The following is a 20784-nucleotide window of genomic DNA, read 5'->3' as shown; positions in this document are numbered from 1 at the left end:
CATCCACTCCAGAAAAATGCTGAAGCTGTGGCTGGATTTCCCTATGGCATAATTTTTCTCTCTCTTTTGAAATCTAAAAATGGGGTGGGGGGAGGGAGTAAATAAATAAAAGGAAGGCGAAAAGAGGAACAAATGAGAGGGAGGGGATACCTTTGCTCTTTCAAGCTGAATAGCTGCTTGCTGTTCTCTCTCTTGGCGGATGGCTTCCCTGTCCTCTTCCAGAGATACATCAGAATCTGATGGTCTACTTGTGTATGAATCTGCTGATCCCTGCAAAGAGAAGAAGATTATTAACAAAATGATGGATAGAATATATAAAGAACCCAAACGTGGAGGAAAAAATATCCAAGGTCGGGCATTTATTTTTAACTCCCTTTCAAAGTTATATTTTATTTATGAAGTTGGCCTTTTTCTTCTTTCTGACCGAATAGCGCATTAACAGTCATTTCCTTCTCTTTTTTCTTCTTCTTCTGAGATAAGCTCAAGCACAGAAAATACCTTTTGTTCAACAGTGGCTACTTTTGTTCAAATGTCATTCCAAATGTATTCTAAAAACTTTAAATGTATTTTATAAAAGCTATGGACACAGCATGGCAACCTATTGCAGGCAGAGCTCGGATACTGTAAGTCATGATTTATGCTCTTCCAACTTTATGCAGAGAGACACAAAAATAGCAGCTACTATTTTCATGCCCGTACTTGGCAAGCAATCTGACATATGTGAAAAATCAGCTTAAGCAACAGTTCCTGGAACAGATCCTCTTGTTTAACCTAGGGGCTGCTTGAGTAAGGTTCAGAACTTGTTCAATAGATGGCAATAGAACAGAGATTACTCTCCTTGGAAAGGTCACAGGATTCAATCAAAACGTAGCACAACTCAATAAAATTCACTTCTCTTGATAAACGGTAGGATGGTGTACACGTTTCAGACAAGCATCCTGACCTTATGCAAATATACGATTTTATCAGTGAATAAATAAGTTTAGAACTACGGTCCAAACTGGGCCTCCAATTACTTCATGTTATTCCACAATTACATCAACAAATAACACACAGTAAGACAATCAGTATTAGAATACATATTGTGACAACATATGAACTTGCCTTTTTTTATAAGCAAGGACTGAGCCTCCTGGGCCTGTGGGGCTTTAATCTGGCCCATGCACCCTTAAGAAACAACATTTTTTTTCCTCTGATACTTTCCCTTTCTCCAAGCCTCCTCTATTGCTAACAAGCGTGTGTAGGTTTCTTCCACCTGCATCAATCAGGGGAAACAACACAGTAATTAAAGACAGGCTGACTTTCCTCAGGGTCCCCTTGCACCCTACAGCAGAGGTGGGTTTCAGCAGGTTCTGACCAGTTCTGGAGAACCGGTAGAGGAAATTTTGAGTAGTTTGGAGAATCGGTAAATGCCACCTCTGACTGGCCCCAACTCCATTTATTCTCTGCCTCCCGAGTCCCAGCTGATTGGGTGGGAATGGAGATCTCGCAGTAACCTTCCCCTGGAGTGGGGAGGGAATGGAGATTTTACAGTATCTTTTCCCTGCCACGCCCACCAAGCCATGCCCACCAAGCCACGCACACAGTACTAGTAGTAAAACATTTTGAATCCCACCACTGTCCTATAGCCTTTACTTAGGATGGCCCCTTTAGAAAGGAGGGCATATGCAGGAGACAGCAATGGTTGGCAATGCCTCTTAGCAAACTTGGCCAGGAGAAAAGCATTACCGTATTTTTCGGAGTATAAGACACATCGGACTATAAGACACACCTTAGTTTTTGGGGAGGAAAATAAGAAAAAAGCTGATTGGCAGGAGGATCGGCCACCTGAAATACCCCCAATCAGCTGTTCCCAGAGTGAATTTTAGCAACAGGTTCCTTGGCTGTGAGCTCTGTGCCTTGCTTTTTTTTTTTTTTTGCCTTTTTTTTTTTTTTGCTTTTTTTTCCGCCTCTGAAAGCTTCCGAAACAGCTTCAGAAAAAAAAGCCTCTGAAGCTCTGTTTGGGGACTTCTTTTCTGAAGCTCTGTTTGGGGGCTTTATTTCTGAAGCTCTGTTTGGGGGCTTGATGCTTTTTTCAACCCCTGAAACCTCCGTTTGAGAAGCTGGGTGGGGCTACATTCGGAGTATAAGACGCACCCAGATTTTCACCCTCTTTTTCGGGGGAAAAAGGTCCATCTTATACTCTGAAAAATATGGTACTTTCTGATGCGATGAAAGGTAAAACACCATCCCCAACCGAGTGGCATGAACAAGGATGTAATCTTGCAATCTGCCAAGGGAACTTTGCTATTTGGGGTTGTTGTGAAGGTTCTGCATCCTCCACAGGTTTCTCCATCCTGGACTCTCCCTTGTCTGTTACCCTGGAGCTGCCCTCAAGTGAGCAGCTCTGGCCTATTGCTTTGAGGCATGAAGTTCCACTCCCTCCCTGGGTATCCCAACAGAGATGGTCCCAGGTTCTGCGCTAAGATGGCCACTTTCCACCTGTCAGCCGTTCTAGATTGGCCAAGTCAGGAAATATCCTCTCCAAGAAAGGCTGGAACTCTCATTTATTTACTGTATTTAGGCTATATAGTAACAAAATCTCTAAAGCCCTGCAGCATTTCCTTCAACTCAAGAGGGTCAAGACAGGCCAACTTTCTCCCCGCCCCCCGCCCCCCCACCCCGAGCTTATGTTTTGCTAATGGTCTTCATATCTTTGCTGGGTTCATCTGCGTGGTTCTCTACGACCCGATCCATCTAAGAGAAAGGTGAGGTTTTAATTTAAATCTTGATCCGAAGCCCCATGCTTTCTCTTTAATGATAAATTGGAAAATGCCAGACGATGCTTGCTTATTTTCATTGTGACAGAATGCATGCTTTAATTTCCTTTCCATAAAATTTTGAGCTAAATTTTCAGGAACCGAATGCTCTTATGAGAAGGGGATGCGTGCCAGATTGAAGAGCAACAATACTATACTTTGTATTTCTTTGTGAAGTTTCTGTCAGCTTTGGAAGCCATGTTAGGCCGGAAGCTTCTATGCTGCCATCTTCTCATGTGTGGGAAAGTAGGAGGGGGGATTTACCTGAGGGGTTGTCTTTAGACATAATAGCATTCTTCCTGTTAGTCAAGGTCAGACCGATCCTGCATCTGGAGAAGAAGTGGTCGGAGTGCTATCTCGAGATGGGACGGTTGGCGATTGGAGCATGTGATCGACTGCGGAGTCAGGGGATGGTCTTGGGGGTTTTGATTTATTGAGGGAAAACCTGGATCTCTCAGATTCGGGTTTTCCCAGATGTGCCAGTTTACCTATCCTAGTAAATGGAACTTTGAAAGATGCTTGCTTCAGAGTTTTTACTTGGAGGAGTGGTTTTTCTGAAACGCTGACATTAACCTAAATCTCACATTTTCAAGATGATTCAGCTCAATATTTTATGTTGTTTATGCACAGACATTCATATTAAATTTGTTTTAATATGAAAACCACTTGGTTAGATAAGTGGCCAAAATGACATGGTGAAAAAGCAGCTTCATTTTGCAATATATTTTTTTAAATTGGTATATTCATATAATGGCAAACCATGATATATTTTATTAATCTGTGAAACTCTGGAGACTTTTGTATTAGGCTCATGAGACAATCCCTGGTTTCAGAGCTGAAATTACTGAGGAAAAATCTCTGACTCTCTCACACTATTAAAACCTATTTTACAACTATGAGACAGATGCTAGAAATCTTCAAGATCTGAATCAAGCAGCTATAATGGCCGCTTGACTTGAAAAGACGGGAGAAGAGGCCGGGATTTAAGCCTGGAGACTAACTAACTAGAGAGCAAGATCCCAGGGTGCTTTTTAGCATCTTCTAGTATGGATTCCTAATTTCTCTGCAACAAATTAACTTATTCTCAAGTCTGCTTAAGAATGCAGAGTGGGGAGAGAGTTTAATCACCATGACTGCTTCAAGAAATCAAAATGCACTTTCTTTGTTATCATTAGCATACTAGGCAAAGTTTTTTTTTAATTGGTTTACTTTTGCTGCATTTATAATGTTATGGTGCGTTTTCTGTTTTTGTGACATTTATCTGCTATTTAAGCTGATGCTGATTTATCTATTCTTTTACTTGCATTGATTTTATTCTCTCATGGAGTCTCACCATTGAGTGCTGCTGAGGAGCTCCTTACATTTTTGAAACAAATCAACCGCACTCATTGGGACTAGTTCAGTTGTTGTTGGTGTTGTATGGAGAAACAGGAATCTCTAATTCAGTCTCGTCTACTCTGGTTTATTCTGGCTCTTTCGAGTTTCAAATTCTTGAGGATTGAACATGGGGCTTTTTCTTTGAACTTGCAATTCAGTTAATTTGAACTTGCAATTCAGTCAGATTTTTTCTAACTTTCCTCACTAATTTAAGAGTTTATTGGAACAAATGCCATTTTATAGATACAATAAAGGCGATATAACATTATTGTCTTGTAACACAAAAAATGTTTTTTGTTTATTGCAAGGTGTAATCTTAGCCAGCAAATGCTAAACATGTGAAAGGGAGATTTTACAACAAATAATATGAATATAACGACATACAATGCAAGGATTGTACGTAGTACATAGAAGGAGCAGACCGATGTTGATTAAAATTTGAAAGAGAAATTTCAACATAAAACATCTGAGTTGCAGCTTATTAAACAATTCAGTTCTGTCTTCTATAGTTTGAATCTTGACTTATTATTTTACTAAAGATGTCTTAGTAATCTTAGACTAGGATATCACTATGCATTACTAGAACAGTGTTTTGACATGGGCTTCAGAAGTTTATATCTAGCAGAACTCTCAAATAGTGAAGTTGGTCCAAATTGGTTCCAAAGACAACAGCTGATTAATTAATGTCCTTAAAACATTTGGAAAATGTAAAGGCCCAACTATTTTACCAGCTACCTACTCTCATTAGCAGCCAAAAAGAAAAATTACAACTTGGAGATATTAAATAAAATGGCTTAATAAATACATGCAGGCTTGGTTCCTAGCTGCTGCTATGTACACAACAATGTATCAAGAACAGAGTAGCTATAGAAAACATAATAAAAACAAAAACTACTACAGATTCAGGCATTCCAACGTCTTATCCTTTTTAGGATTGCTATGACCATACTCATGTCATTCAGTTACATCAAATGTTTGCTATAATGTAATAAGCCTTTTTTAAAACATAACTTGTATTATTTCTCTCTCACAATATATTCTTTTTTCCCCATTTTGAACACATGCACATTAGCAGCATCTAAAATCCCAACAGCAACTGAACATGGGTTAACCTCTCATTAACTGAATTTTGGATCACATTAAACACAAGCTGCTATCAATTTACAAATTGCACTAAATCGAACGTATTATTCAAACTTGCACTGATCACAGCCTACCTATACTCTCCCTTTCACTAAAAAATATCAAGGATATGCCCACATACTACTACTGGATGTGTGATCAGCACATTCATTTTCTTTTTCAGCCGCAGTGCATATACAGTAGTTATATCTAATTTTTTTTAAGTCACAGATAAAATAGATATTCCTCTCAAAATTGACATTTTTGCTGTATATTTTGAATTACTGCATTTGTCCAGCTCTGTGGCTTCAAAACATTCAGATGCTGCATATATCTTTCTTGTTGAATTGCACAAGATTATATTTCATGTTGCTGTATAAAAATAAAAGCTATCTAGCGGAATTCAAAGCATAAAACCAGGCTTATCACCTATGTTGCAGTTGAGCGAGTTTCTGGGTTACGTACAATCTTTAGCTGGGGGGGGGGGAGAAACTATGCCCACTATGCAACCTGCCTTGCCCCAGATCTACACTCATACAGAAAATCAGTATAATGACAACCTAGCTAAGTATCTCCACTACTTGGGTTCTGCAACTAGTCCTTTCCCTACCAGTCATCAGGCATACATAGGAAGAGATACAAGCTTCTCGCCTCAAACAAGCCTTAGGCTGATAAAGACTTCAAAGACACCAGTTGATCTTCTAGTCTTCTAGAAGGGCAAGGATATTCAGCTGCGCTGAGATACACTCAGAAGTGGTAACCGTTTCTTGTCACTTCAGAGTTATCTGCCAGTCTGGAAGTAAGTGAACTGTCACTCCTTCCAAAGGATTTAAAATGGGGGGGGGGATTAACTCATCGTAATGCATCAGATCTGGAAGCATGGAGGACCTGACTTCAGGATCCATAGCAATTAGAACACTCTAAGAAGTCAGTACAAAACCCAAAGCAGCATATTCAGCATTGTTGTTTAGCAATGGCCAAGCCAGTTTCTGCAATCCTTCTATCTAAACCAGAGAGTTTCACTGGACAGTCTAATTGGACTGCTGTTCTGTGCATATGCGTGCACCCACACACACGTTCTTCAATCTCTCAACATTTTTGTCCTCACATAGTTGAAATTATATAAACCAGTCTACAGCCATTTCTGATAAACATTCTCTCTTCTGGGCCAACACTACTTCAGAGTACTTATTCCATCACCCTGATTGTTTCAGTCATCTGAATTTTATCTCGGCGAAGTACATAAAAGAACTACAAAAATAGTAACTCTGATAAATCAGCATATAAAATGAGCCATGGTAAACGGTTCCTTTGGCAATTCCCTTGCTCTGTCCTACCACTCACTCATTGATAGAAAGACTTATATAGAGCTAACCACACTATAATATCAATGAATGATAAAAGGAGACAATAATAACACTGAAAACATACAATGCACACACAGCATACGAAAGTATTATACTATAGAACAATTGCAATCTAACAATTGGTATTAATTACCGAATTGTCAACCACTCCAATTCAGTCAAAGACTCATATTTTGTTTAGGACAGCCTACAAATAGCAATCAAATTACTATTAGTGTCATGATTCACCATTTGGAAATGATTACTTCAGAAGCAGAGCTATTTCAGGGGGAAAAATACTCTCTACTGCTTAATTGCTCCATTCCAGGTGTATCAAGAGAGTAAATTCCATTTCCTCTTCCTTATCTTTCCCACATCATCTCTTAAAGACCAATGCATTTTTTCCAGGTTTACTTCCCATTTCAAATTGCATAAGCCTAAATGTCTAAATTTTGTCCATCACAAAACTGACTTGTGCCAGTTATATATTACAAGTATAGGAAGTTATGGGTAACCACATGCATAGAATAATCTCTCCTTAGAAGTTGAATACTGACATTTATTAATACTTTCTCAAAGTAAACAATATGGCCACATTAACAGACAATGAAGAAGCAACAAATTAAATTCATGACAAAACATAAGCCCACCAAGCAGCATCAAATCTCTTTTGCCCATATTATTTACTAAACATTCTGAAAATTTACATTTGTAGCTCATAGAAAACTAATTTCATAAAAGTATGGCAATGGGTTGTGAATACTAACTTTTTATAAATTAATTAGCTGGTTTCCCAGAAGAAATCTGCCACTTAGAAGCAAAGAAAAAAAAATAAACTTTTTGTTTTGATAGAACAGAAGTCCACAAATGCCCTTTACAATTTTTGTTTCCTGTGCTTCTGACAAACTAGGGATCTACAAGAAAACTGCACATAGCTGGCAGAGCAGAAGAAGTGGGGGGGGGGAGGACTGCTCTCTGCAAGGAGAAAAAGAATAACCACTGAGAGCATAACATAAATTCTAACTCATCATTCCAACAAAATGTATTGTTATTCAACAATGGAGGAGGAGACTGGGGGGAAAAAATCTCAAAATTTGAGAGCATGGCAAGAAAAAAACTGGGAACTTTTTCAAAATAAAAAAAAAGATCTAATGGGTTTCAGATTATGATCCTCCAAAAGAAAATAATGGATGTGGTTTTCTAAGTGTTTGAAAGCCAGGCCACATGCAGACATCCCTGAAGTATATATCCCGCACTGTTCCTTCTCCCATTTTGGGTGAATCCTCCAAATGTATTAGGACTAAAATTCTCAACTAAACGTAAAACACTATTAAATTAAAACCAGGCCAATTTCCCTATTCACACATAAATGGAGGTCCTAAAAATCTTCAGAGCCTGATTTTAGGTTACTTTAGGTTACTTTCAGAGTCTGCTGAAAGTGCATTGCATCCTCCAATAACTGTTTGGCTCAATTCAGCAAAACAGTAAACAAACACTCAGGACCATCAACTGGCTAACCTATTAAAATCAAGCTCACTGAGTTGGGCAGAAATCAACTGTTGAGATTCTCCACCAAATCCACAACTAGAGAATAACTCAATGATTTTTCTGAATTTCTCCAGGGGCAGATTTTTCTTTTGCTATTCCAGTAGTAGAATCGCTCCTGAAAAAGCTGTAAGGGGAGAAGTTGTCTCTTGATACTTTTTCTATGGATTGACTTGCAGTATGGAAAACCAATTAAGATAGAACATTCAAACACAACTATTCGCGCCTTAGCAAGATCACATCTTCTTCCATGAGAATTTCACTGGAATCCTTTTAGGAGAGAACCCAAAATTGCCCATAAGCCCTCCATACATGGCTCCCCGTGAAGAAACTGTAAGACAGGAGTCTTCTGTGGGCTTTTGAGCTCTGGGATCTAAGGGAAAGCTGTCTTTACCAAAGTCAAAGTCTTCAAAAAGACACTGGATTTGCAACATTTTCTTCCTTAAACACTTCTTTTGGATATTAAGCATCTAAAAATTGACAAGCTGCATTATACCAGGTGAGTTTCCTCCTATCTCTGCCAAAATAAGATTTATACAAATTGAAGAACTTTACAAAAATTCCAGTGTTGGAATAAACAGCAACAAGAGTGATTAGAATGTTGATTTTGGAAAGTTAAAAATGTACTAAGGGGCCAGATGGATTTGAAATAAAGAGTTTGAAATCAATTACAAGACTCTTTCATAAGGTTTGTTTAAAATTCTGTAAGATTTTGAAACTAAATGTAAAAACTCCTTCCTATGTGAAAATGTTGATTAGAGTAGTTACATGTACAATGAAACTTATTAATCAAACTCAACTGAAGAGCTATGCTGATTAAACAAGAAGTGTTTAATGCCAATCAGTTCCTTTTTAATTCCTGGCAGACTATAATACAATATTATCCTGTATTATTGCTTTTCCCTCAGTGAGTTCGTAACAACATACATGTTTCCAAGACGTGTTCAGAGTTCAGATGGAATCCAAATGTCTGTCTGTCTCCCTTATTCAGCTACACTGGTTCTCTTCAAACATTTAGGATTGTTGTATGACAAGGAAGTCATGAAATTATGCGCTGAACGCATCTTAATTATCATTTATTCATGAAAATTGTTGTTATCAGTCACTCAGAGTTGCTTAAGATGAATGGCCATATAAATCTTTTAAATAAATAAATAAAAGGTCATTCCCTAAAAGTATTCAGTGTTCTGCAGTTTTCCTCTACTGGCTGCTCCAGTGATGGGTTTCAAATTTTTTTACTACCAGTTCTGTGGGTGTGGCTTGGTGGGTGTGGCTTGGTGGGCGTGGCAGGGGAAGGATACTGTAAATTCCCCATTCCCTCCTGATCAGCTGGGACTCAGGAGGCAGAGAATAGATGGGGGTGGGGCCAGTCAGAATTTTTACTACTGGTTCTCCGAACTACTTAAAATTTCTGCTACCGATTCTCCAGAACTGGTCAGAACCTGCTGAAACCCTCCTCTGGGCTGTTTAGTGTTTCTACAATTTTTGTGTATGAAAAGTAACATCAATTTTTTGAAAGGCAGACAATTAGTTTACACATGCAGTGAAACATTTTTGAATCCGATATCACATTCAACTAACTAATGGACAACTTTTTGATTACCTAGGAATTGTACTTAAAAGTTGGGGTAAGGTGAAGGACCCATGGGACAGGTCAATGAAATAAAATTGACGAGGGCATATTGCACATGGGGGTAGAGCTGACATTTTGTCTCATTTCCTGAGTTAGAGAGAGGTAAAGTTATTTATTTCTTTAAATGTACTCAGGAAGCACTAGCATTTTGATGATCTTATCTGTCTTGGATGCTAAGCATATCAGACTCTGTTCGTAGTTGAACAGGAAATTACTGGGACATCCCAGAGCTGTGAGATGGACTAGTACAGGGATGGCAAACCTTTTAGGGACCGAGTGCCCAAACTGCAACTCAAAACCCACTTATTTGTCACAAAGTGCCAACATGGCAATTTAACCTGAATAATGAGGTTTTGTGAGGAATTTCAATCATTTCACAACTTAACTTCTCCCTGGTGGCACTGGATTTCTTTAACAGCACAACTCAGGAATGATGCAAGTGTAGTGCAGTAGCCTCTGAAGGGCCATCACATCCTTATTCCTTCCTTCCTTCTTTTTCTTTCCTTCCTTCCTTCCTTCCTTCCTTCCCCCATCCTCTGATTTTACCTTCCTTCCTTTAATCCTGTATATTATGGTTCGTTATTGTTAGTATTTACTAAAGCATGCTGTGTAGCTTAGAAGCTTTCAGCAAAAATAACAGCAGCTGTTGTTTGTGGCTGAAGCTATCCTGGGCTGTTATTTACACACACACACACACACACACACACACACACACACACACACCTATTTTTAATCCACTTTCCCTGGGTCCTTGGGAAAGGCATCTTTTCCCCATCCCCGTCTTTAATAATCAGGACTTTGCATCAGCATGAGATGTAAGCACACATTTTGCAGAGTGTCTCCCCTCCCCCCCCAGAAAAAAACCAGGATTCAGAAACGTGAGCAAGAAAACCCAGAGGGGAATCCCTCTGGACTTGGGGGAGCGGAGAGAGAGAGAAAGAGAGGGTCGGAGGGCTACCATCTGAGAACTTGGTGGGATCTGGAGCTGCTGCTGCCCGTTGCCTCCAACCAAGGCCCCTCGCTTCCCCATGGAAAATGCTCCAAAGCATGTGGGGAGGCAAAAAAGCTGGTCGATACCATGGAGGGGGTTCTCTATCCGCTCCCCCCTCCCTGCCTTTTAGCTACTATTGTCCCACCTTGCTTCCCCCTCCCCTTAAAATGAGGCTAGGGAAGAAAGCCGGAAGAGGGGAATCTAAGGGGGAGGGAAGAAGAGACCTAAGTGGATCCCTCTCTGAATAGCCTCCCGCTCAGATTTCAACTGATTTCCTCTACAATCCTCTGACAAACAGACCCCACCCACCTCTTTTTGGACTCTGGACCACCGGGCCTTTATTTTACTCATTTATCGGGGAAAATTGGATTTTTACTGAGTCTTCCTTCCAGCCGAACCTCAGTTTTTTTAACGAAGATGTGGATCTGGAGAGGACGTAGCCTAATTATTGAACCGAGTACTCCTGGACCCCGGACCACATCAGAAGCAGGGTGGGGTTGGACTCTCCTGCAGCGCACATAGAAAGAACATTCAGGTAAGTCTAATGTTCCTTCTCCTGTGCACTGCTTGGAGAGTCCAAGCATGAGATATTTCCAAGCTAAACCGTTAAAGGATGGGAAACAGACTAGTCCAGAGTCCCCTCAACCGGCAGGACCCTCTGTAATACCCTTCTTACAAACGCCGCCTCAGCCAAGGCAAACAAGTCTAACTTGTAATTCCTGACAAATGGAGAAGGGGAAGACCAGGTGGCCACCCTGCAAATCTCCAAAATCAAGGCCTGTGTAGCCCAGGCCACGGTGTGGCTCACTTCTGGTTGAATGTGCTGTAATCCGGCGTGGTTTGGGCCTGGACTGATGTTCGTAGGCCGGTGCGATACACGCCTTCAGCCAGCTTCCAATGGTAGAAGGGGAAACTTTCTTGCCCATCGACCTGGGCTGAAAAGAGACAAACAGAGCTTCAGTCTGTCAGGATGCAGCTGCACTTTTCATGTACCTGAGAAGGGCTCTTCAGACATCCAAAGTATGCCAGAGTCTTTCGTGGGAATGTGTGGGTTTCGGGTAAAAATCCGGTAAAATTACCTCCTGCGCCCTGTGAAACCAGGTGTTAATTTTCGGTACAAATGTCAGATCTAGGCGGAGAATACCCCTATTAGGGTGAAAAATACATAGGTCAGGCCGCACAGAAAGTGCTGCCAGCTCCGAAATCCTGCGTGCTGACGTGATTGCAACTAGGAAGGTCACCTTGAAGGTAAGTAGTCTGAGGCTGGTTGATGCTAAGGGCTCAAACGGAGGAGACATGAGCGCCTGTAAGACAACTGACAGAGTCCAAGTTGGGTATCTATGGACAGTTGGGAGCAAAACCATGGCACCTGGCAAAACCATGGCCAGGGCTGCCACCTGCTGATGGAGAGTGTTTGTGGACAACGCTTTTTCAAGACCTACTTGCAGAAAGTCTAAGACCTGTGGAACAGTCGCAGAGGTCGGAGGCAATTTCTCTTTAGTGCACCAGCGACAGAAGGAAGCCGATGTGACTTCATATATCCTAATTGTTGACTTCTTTTGTGCAGCTAGGATGATAGAAATTACTTGAAAATTGTCCCGTCCTGAGGATCTCCCTTTCAAGTGCCAAATGGCCAACTGGAGCCACTGGAGGTCCAGATGCTGTAGGGCCCCTTGGCTGAGGCAGATTCTGTGAGGAGGTATCCTCCATGGCCATGCAATGGATAGTGTCCATGAACCACGGATGCCAGGGCCAGTGGGTGCCACGAGTAGCACCTCCGCTTCTTCCTCCAAGTTCTTCCTGATGACCCTCGGTATTAGGAAAAGACTGCCTTTTTTCATGGCTCCTGACATCCATCAGTCCAAGGACCTGATCACCTGTCTGGGAACCCTGATCGTGGCCAGTGAATTGCTGCACCCTGATTTCTGGCTGGGTAGTAGTAGCCATTGCAAGGGCCTCGCATGTAAACGAGCCCATGGAACTATCGTCAAACAGGATATCATTTTCCCTAATAGTCAGGAAAACAGGATCAAAGGTACCCTGCTTAAGGCCTTTATTTGTACCACCATCTCCCTTATACTGATTAGGCGTTCCTGAAACAGGAAGACCTGTGATGTCTGCCTAGATGGGTGGTGATAGTGGAAGGTATAATCTGGCTCTTCTCCCAGTTCACAGAAAACCCATGAGCCTGGAGAGTTTGTACTGTGATTTGAAGGTCCTGTTCTGCCAGCCTCAAAGACGACAATTGAATTAAGACATCGTCTAGATAACATTGGAGCCATATGGGCCTCACCCGCAAATGAGCTGCGATGACATCCAATAGTTTGGTGAACATTCATGGGGCTGAGGAAAGGCCGAAGGGCAGTGCCCTTACTGTCAATGGATGCCTGCAAAGGAGAACCTGAGGAATCTCCTGTGGGACAGTCTGATTGGTACATGGAGATATGCCTCCTTGAGATCTATTGAAGTTAAAGATCTCCCTGTCTGATGCAACCAAGATGGTATGCATCTTGAACTTTTTGTACTTTGTGAACATTGAGGTCCTTCAAATATATAATGGCTCTCTGCCCCCCCAAAAAAACTTTTGGGAACCAGAAAGAGGACTGAATAAAACCTGAGGCCCTGTTGTTCTACCGGCACTGGTTCAATGGCCCTGATACCCAGCAAGTGCTAGATCTCGGCCTTCAATAGTGCCCTTTTGGTGACATCCCTGGGCATGGGGCAGCGAATGAAAAGACATGGTGGATTGGAAACTCTAGAGTGAGCCCAAGCCTCACTGTTTGAAATGCCCAAGCATCTGTCGTAGTGTCGTAGCCCTTTGGCTGCTGGTTTCGCCCTTTTGGGCTCAGAACTCTCAGCCATCCGCTGTCTGGGGGAAGACTCAGCAGAATTACTACTATCAGAATCAATGTGATCCGCCATTATTGCTGGACTTGCTGTTATTAAATGCCTCAAGAAGCACAAAGTAATTAATCCCTAAAGAGGAAACTTTTATCACTAATCAAGAATGCAGGTACTCACTGTGCAGTCCAGGCCACAGAATTAGCGCCAAACTGGCAATACAGTTTGTAAGCGCAGATCAGGTTGCAGAAGCAGCTGCAGTGGCAAAGGTGCGAAACCGGCAACATGGTTATAAACGCCACCCCCAAAAGTGCACGAAAACTGGCAACAGTTGAACATTATGGCTGGCTTCCTTGCTCCAAATCAAATCCTCGGTTGCTGGAGGTCTTGTCTGAGCCGATGATCTCCGCTGAGCCTCCTGGCCCCAATTCGCCGCTTGCAACGGCTCCGATCATAGCTGCCTCTGTATGCTCAATGTTATAAAGGCAGTCATATGTGCATATGGTAAGGAATGAATATTTAGTTAAAGGTGTGATTGGTTTGACTATGAGAATTAGTGAAAGATACAAAGGTGATGAGGTGCTGAAGGTGAAGAGATCAATGGTTGGTAATTCAACTTTCTTGGGAAAAATAGAGTTGAAGTAGATTGAGTAAAGGAAGAAGAGAAAAATATAAGAGTATTAAAAAAAGTTAGAAGATAGATTAATGAAGGGTTTGGTTGTAATTAAAGATGATGGGAAAGCTACTCGGAACAGAATTAAAAGATCTGTTTGGATTTCAATACATCCACATACAAGGACTTCAAGTCTTCTGCCATGATGACCACCAACTTGCATCTTGATATTTTTTTTTCACCCCCATCAGGTTTTTCTGCCTTTTTTGCGATGTCTTCTCTCCTCAATGTATTTTGAATCTATATTCTTGCAAGTTAGTCTTTATAATACATGGCTGTAGCTGAGGATAATCAGAATTTTGCTTCAAGGTTTATGGAATGTTTCAGTGCCCTTCAGATAAAGAATCTATGTACATTGGTTCATAAAATTTTGTTTAAAAGGGGAAAAGGAATACAGTGCATTAAAAATAAGGAGAAATCTAGTAAACCAGACTTTCAACTATCCAGGAGATTACTTCATGCTGGATTATAATAATAATAATAAAGGAAGGGTCTAAAGCTGTTTATTGGAGTCCCATGCCTGCTGCTTATAATGAAGGGTGTGGGTTGCATGGCAATTCAGTTCTGACTTATTAGACAATAAATTCTGTTAAAGGAAGTAAAATTTAGATTAGCAGGCACTAGAAATAGCTTAGAAACTCTCGGGTCTCTTTGCTGCTACGCAGCTCTTAACTAATGCTATTGTTGTGCGCTGCCCTTAGTCACCTTTGGTAAGATGGGCAGCTATATAAATTAGATTAACAAATAAATAATGCAGCTGAACACCTCAGCTTTTCCCTGTCCTTAAATCTGATGCTGGAGGATTGCCTTGATAGATTATTTGACTTCTGTTCTCTATATTCTCAATTATTGTTCTCTTTTTCTTTCCTTCTTTCCTTCCTTCCTTCCTTCCTTCCTTCCTTCCACCCATCCATCCATCCATCCATCCTATTGGACAGCAAAGAATGTTCTTTCTGCGCCAACTCAGTAAGCTCAAACTGCCCAAGGAGCTGCTGATTCAGTTCTACAGAGGAATTATTGAGTCTGTCATTTGCACCTCTATAACTGTCTGGTTCGGTTCTGCAACCCAACAAGAAAAACACAGACTTCAGAGGATAATTAGAACTGCAGAAAAAATAATTGCTACCAACCTGCCTTCCATTGAGGACCTGTATACTGCACGAATCAAGAAGAGGGCCGTGAAAATATTTATAGACCCCTCGCATCCTGGACATAAACTGTTTCAACTCCTACCCTCAAAACGACGCTATAGAGCACTGCACACCAGAACAACTAGACACAAGAACAGTTTTTTCCCGAAGGCCATCACTCTGCTAAACAAATAATTCCATCAACACTGTCAAACTATTTACTGAATCTGCACTACTATTAATCTTCTCATAGTTCCCATCACCAATCTCTTTCCATTTATGACTGTATGACTATAACTTGTTGCTGGCAATCCTTATGATTTATATTGATATATTGACCATCAATTGTGTTGTAAATGTTGTACCTTGATGAACGTATCTTTTCTTTTATGTACACTGAGAGCATATGCACCAAGACAAATTCCTTGTGTGTCCAATCACACTTGGCCAATAAAATTCTATTCTATTCTATTCTATTCTAATTATAACACCAGAAGGTCTGATAAAGTACAATAAAAATATAGCAGTGCTAATAAAATCATGAAAAAATATAGATTAATGAATAAATTAGTGACATTTGTAGAAACTAATAGTATATCCAAATTTATCTCTTCCTTGAACTCCAAGATATGCTTGTGGCTGCACTCATTTTTAGGATTTCTTAATACCATGAGCTGTAGCCTAACATGGTCTCTTTTCTGCTAACCTTCTATTACTTCAGGTTGTCCACTAAGGCTTCCATGTTTAGTAAGATTAAGTCAAGGATACATGACTCCCATACTTCCCTGCACTTTATGACGGAGAACATTGTCAACAAGGTGATTCAAGAATTCCCGAACAAGCTTACTTGGCAAGGTTTGTCCTCCAACAAATATCAGTATAATTAGAATTGGGAAAATAGGGAAAGTAGATAGAGATGAGCTAATAAGGCAAGTCAGTATTTAAGGACCTCAGCAATTTAAGATGTAGTAAACATTTCTAAATCATTTAAAACATAGCAATTATTTACACATTGTCAATATGTCAATTATAGATTAGAAGGTGTGTGGGCTATTAAGACATCTGTTTTGATTTAGTATACTGCAGTTTTAAGCAGTGAGCATGCTGCAGTAATGATTTGTATATTTTTGACTCTTAGTGTGTTATATGAAGCCAACCATTGTGATTAGTAAACCTCTAAGCTGAAACACGGTTTAATTTAGTGCAATCTGTGAATGTAGCCAGGTAAGTTTTATTATTAATAAGTGTGGCTTAGAGCCCTGTATGTATCCAGTCATGGAAAGTCACCATCATAACATAGACCATTTTTTAAAAAAGAAGTTTTCTATTATTCTTAAGAACGCATAACCCGAGTGATCCTTTGGCTCCAGCATTTGATGAAATCTGCAGCAGGTGCTAATAGATAGGCAATGATAAAGCAGACAAAAAAAATATTTCTTGAATTTTGTTCCTGCCTAAATATAATCCCACACTACTGAAAGCATAGCCTTCTATGTAACAAACACAACTTGGCTGCCTACCAGGGTTACAAAGTGTGTCTTATCCAAACCATTCCTGCTATGAAAGTAGGTGGCTTCATTCAGAATCGGGGAAGAGATCCAGTATTCTAGAGACTGCTTGTCTTTTTGCTTCAAAATAGCACAAAGAATAATAATATTTTGTTAATTGGATGGTTCTTCGAGCCACTGAGTTTATTTAAATACATTCAGAATAGAACAGAACAGCTATTTCTCTGGTATCAGAAGAAATTCTTCCAAAAAGACAAATAGATCCTTAAAAGCTTACAAAAAATGAAAAATGAGATGACAGGAAAAAAATTAAACAAACAACATTAACCCATGGTGTTACTAAAACTGTAATTTTGGTTCTGAACTATCTCAAAGTCTACCTTAGTGTTATTCTGAACTGTTCTACCAGATTTTAAGGAATGTATTTTTCCTTTTACAAAGTTTTAAGATGAATAACAAATGCTTGGCTGCTTCTTTATTAAAAGAGAAATACATAAAACAAGCCCAGAACATGAAAAGAGCTTTTTAATAGTTTGGGATGAAACTAATTTAATAACAGTGATTGAATGAGCGTATGCACCAAGACAAATTCCTTGTGTGTCCAATCACACTTCCGAATAAAGAATTCTATTCTATTCTATTCTATTCTATTCTATTCTATTCTATTCTATTCTATTCTCCTGTGCGCTGCTTAGAGAGTCCAAGCATGGGTTAAATTCTTCTAATTGGCCAGTGACTAAGTTGCAAATTCTTTGGCCACGCCTCTTCCTCCCAGCTGAGCCTCAGTTTTTTCAGTCGGCCTAGAGCCATGATGGTGAACCTGTGGCACACGTGCCACAGGTGACATGTGTAGCCATATCAGTGGGCACGCGAGCTCAGCTCCAGCGCGCACCAGCTGATTTTCGGGCCTTCTGGGCCCACCAGAAGTAGAGAAACAGGCTGTTTCCTGCCTCCAGAAGGCCTCTAGGGGTGGTGGGGAAGGCCATTTTCGCCTTCCTCATACTCCTAGAGAGGCCCTGGAGGCTGGGAACAGCAGAAAATGGGCCTTCCGGGCCCACCAGAAGTTGGCAAATGGACCATTTTCAGCCTCTGGAGGACCTCTGGGGAGCGTGGAGAAGGCTGTTTCGCCCTCCCAGACTCCTAGAAAGGCTCTGGAGCCAGGTGAGAGAGAAAAACGGGCCTACCGGGCCATTGCGTGCCAGGAGTGAGGGGAGGAGGGGTCGTGCACACATGCACGGGGGTGGGGTGCATAGAATTATGGGTGTGGGCACGCACGTGTGTGACCCTCCCACCCCCCTCCTGGCACACAATGGCAAAAAGGTTAGCCATCACTGACCTAGAGGAACTTATTTGAGTTGCTTCCACAAATTAATTACTTAATTAGGATATTGGACATTTCAAATTTCTAAATTGTTGCTACAGTTGGCTGGATCGCTGGGAGTCAGAGAGCTGCCTTCCGCGCTGGGAATGGCGCTATGATTGGTGCCTTTGCCGCGTGGCAGGCCATTTTTCGCAACCGGGGTGGCAGAAGCCACAGAGGTGATCGGACCCGGTTTTCTCACGGATTGAGGCTTTGGCCAAAGGTCCGGCTGGCAGTAACGTGTTGGGATTGCAATTGGTGGTGCTGCGCTGTGATTGGGAAGCTGATAGCCGCCATCTTGATCATTCTCATTTATTTTTGGGTACCCAAATGAATCACTTTTTCTATATTCCCTTATCTTGTTCTTACTTATCCATTCATGTCACCCAAGAAAGCATTTTCCCCTTAAGATCACTTTAATTCAAAACTTGCACATTTTTTCCAGAACTTATATCTATAAGTCTTCACTGAAATAATAACCTAAAATTATCACCATCCCATGGATTCTTGTTTTTAATATAGATTCAGGAGAACCTATATGACATCAATTCATATGGTATTTTCTGAAATATATTTTAACCCTTCAATTCATAATTAAATTGACCCCTTCTCCCTCTTTCTCTTTCTCTCTCTCACACACACACACACGCACACTCCACAAGATTAGACTTCCATTCAGATTATTACCTGCCTACGAAATGGGTGTTATATAAATTAGATTTATTTCCACATGTAAATAAAATATTTCATCTTTCTCTTATATTATAAACACACATTACCTTTCTTTTCATTGCATTTGTTAATTAATATTCTTTATGTTTTATTCTTTTGGATTCCTAGTTGCAATCTTTCACATGCCACAATTATCACTAGTGGGGTCCATACATATAATGGTCATCTGTTATAATCTTGGTCAATTTAAGCTTTCATATAACACTTTTAGTAAATAGACATGGTATAGACAAAGTCTCTGCTGTAAATATTATCCTTGCCACATGCAGCATTCCCTACTAATAGTTAAGAAAGTATTGATCAATTTTTGCACGTTTGTGCCGTTATGCCACAAGTACAATCAAATAAGCACAGCAGATGAAGTAGGCTCTGGTTTATGTAATTAAAAAACTCATTGAAGTGTGTCAAAACAATTGCAGCTTTTAATCTACATACAGCACTCTTGTGCCAATTCCTTAAATGATCTTGTACTCTTATTTACTGCTGAGAGGCTGTGAAAGATCATAGAAACAAAGCTTCTACGGCCCTTTGAATTATAGATCTAGAAAACTAACTCCCATTTTCCATACTAAAAATGTACTGAGAATCATAGTAGATGTTAAATGAAGGGAAAATCTTAAGGGGCACAAACATTGTTTATATATACTTTTTTGGAAGTCCAAACACAGAAAAGAAAATTATGTGCAATTCATACCATTTACGATTCTTTGCTAGCTTTGAGTCATTGTGACTAGCAAATTAATAGAAAACTATCTTTGTAGCCTTGGGTTAATATGCCTCTGGCAGTGCCTCCTAGATAACTTCTACAACTTCCACCAAATTCATTTTCTTGTTCATTTGCAGAACAGGTCATATTATAAAAGCTGGAACATATTGAGTTATGAAAATGACTTTATATATCCTGGGGGCAATGACCCAAAACAGGTAGAGGGTTTCGTGAAAATATTTTTAGACCTTTTAAAAACAAAATTATAATCAAGGGAGGCCTAATTCTGTGAAAAGCATACTGGTATCCAAGTCTATAGTGAATGACATGGCAAAACGCTCTTCCTTAAACCAAAGTTTGTAAACACAATCTCAAATTTTTCAAAAGTCTCTCTATATATACTGAGGCACACGTTTAGCATAAAGAAGAGGCAGTGATATAAAAGGAGCATAAATAAAGAGAAAGCAAAGGGTATACTATAAGACCAACTTTAAGAGAATACTTTTCTAATTTGTATATTCTGTGTCTATCAGAATTCAAATACATACACACATATAGGTAGTCCTTGAGTTATAACCATTCATTCAGCAAGTATTCAAAGTTATCATGAAGGGGACTTAACCTATGACCAGTATTCAAAGTTGCGGCTGTCACAGCATTCTCACAGTCACACAATCATGATTTGGTTGCCTGCAAACTGCTCGCAATGATGATGGTTACAGCATCCCATGGTTACATCATTGCCATTTGCAACCTTCCCTGCCAGCTTCCCAAATCAATGGGGAAGTCATTAGGAAGTTGCTCCCACTGCTTTTTCAATTGCCCACCTATGCTCTTTAGCACTTGCCTACAACACCCAATCACCTACGCACCTGTGCATTCAGCCATGCACCACAGTACCTGTGCGCAGCACCCAAACACCTGCAGCTCTTACCTGCAGCTTCTACTTACTGTACTAGTTTGCTTACCTGGGACTCCTGCCTCTTCCCACATCAATGGCACATGAGATCTTGCTTAATGAT

At 40.4% G+C, this 20784-nt stretch overlaps 1 protein-coding gene across 1 annotated transcript in view; it reads right to left on the bottom strand.

Annotated features, from left to right (window-relative positions):
- Positions 1-20784, bottom strand: part of CACNB4 (calcium voltage-gated channel auxiliary subunit beta 4) — a 158762-nt gene that overhangs the window by 46592 nt on the left and 91386 nt on the right. Inside the window, exon 3 of the mRNA XM_058192788.1 lies at positions 151-270. Within this exon, the coding sequence (XP_058048771.1) occupies positions 151-270 (120 nt within the window). The remainder of the gene's footprint in view (positions 1-150; positions 271-20784) is intronic.

This window comes from Ahaetulla prasina, chromosome 1 (assembly GCF_028640845.1).
Source record: "Ahaetulla prasina isolate Xishuangbanna chromosome 1, ASM2864084v1, whole genome shotgun sequence".
Lineage (NCBI taxonomy): Eukaryota > Metazoa > Chordata > Lepidosauria > Squamata > Colubridae > Ahaetulla > Ahaetulla prasina.
This window is presented reverse-complemented; position numbering and strand designations above follow the sequence as displayed.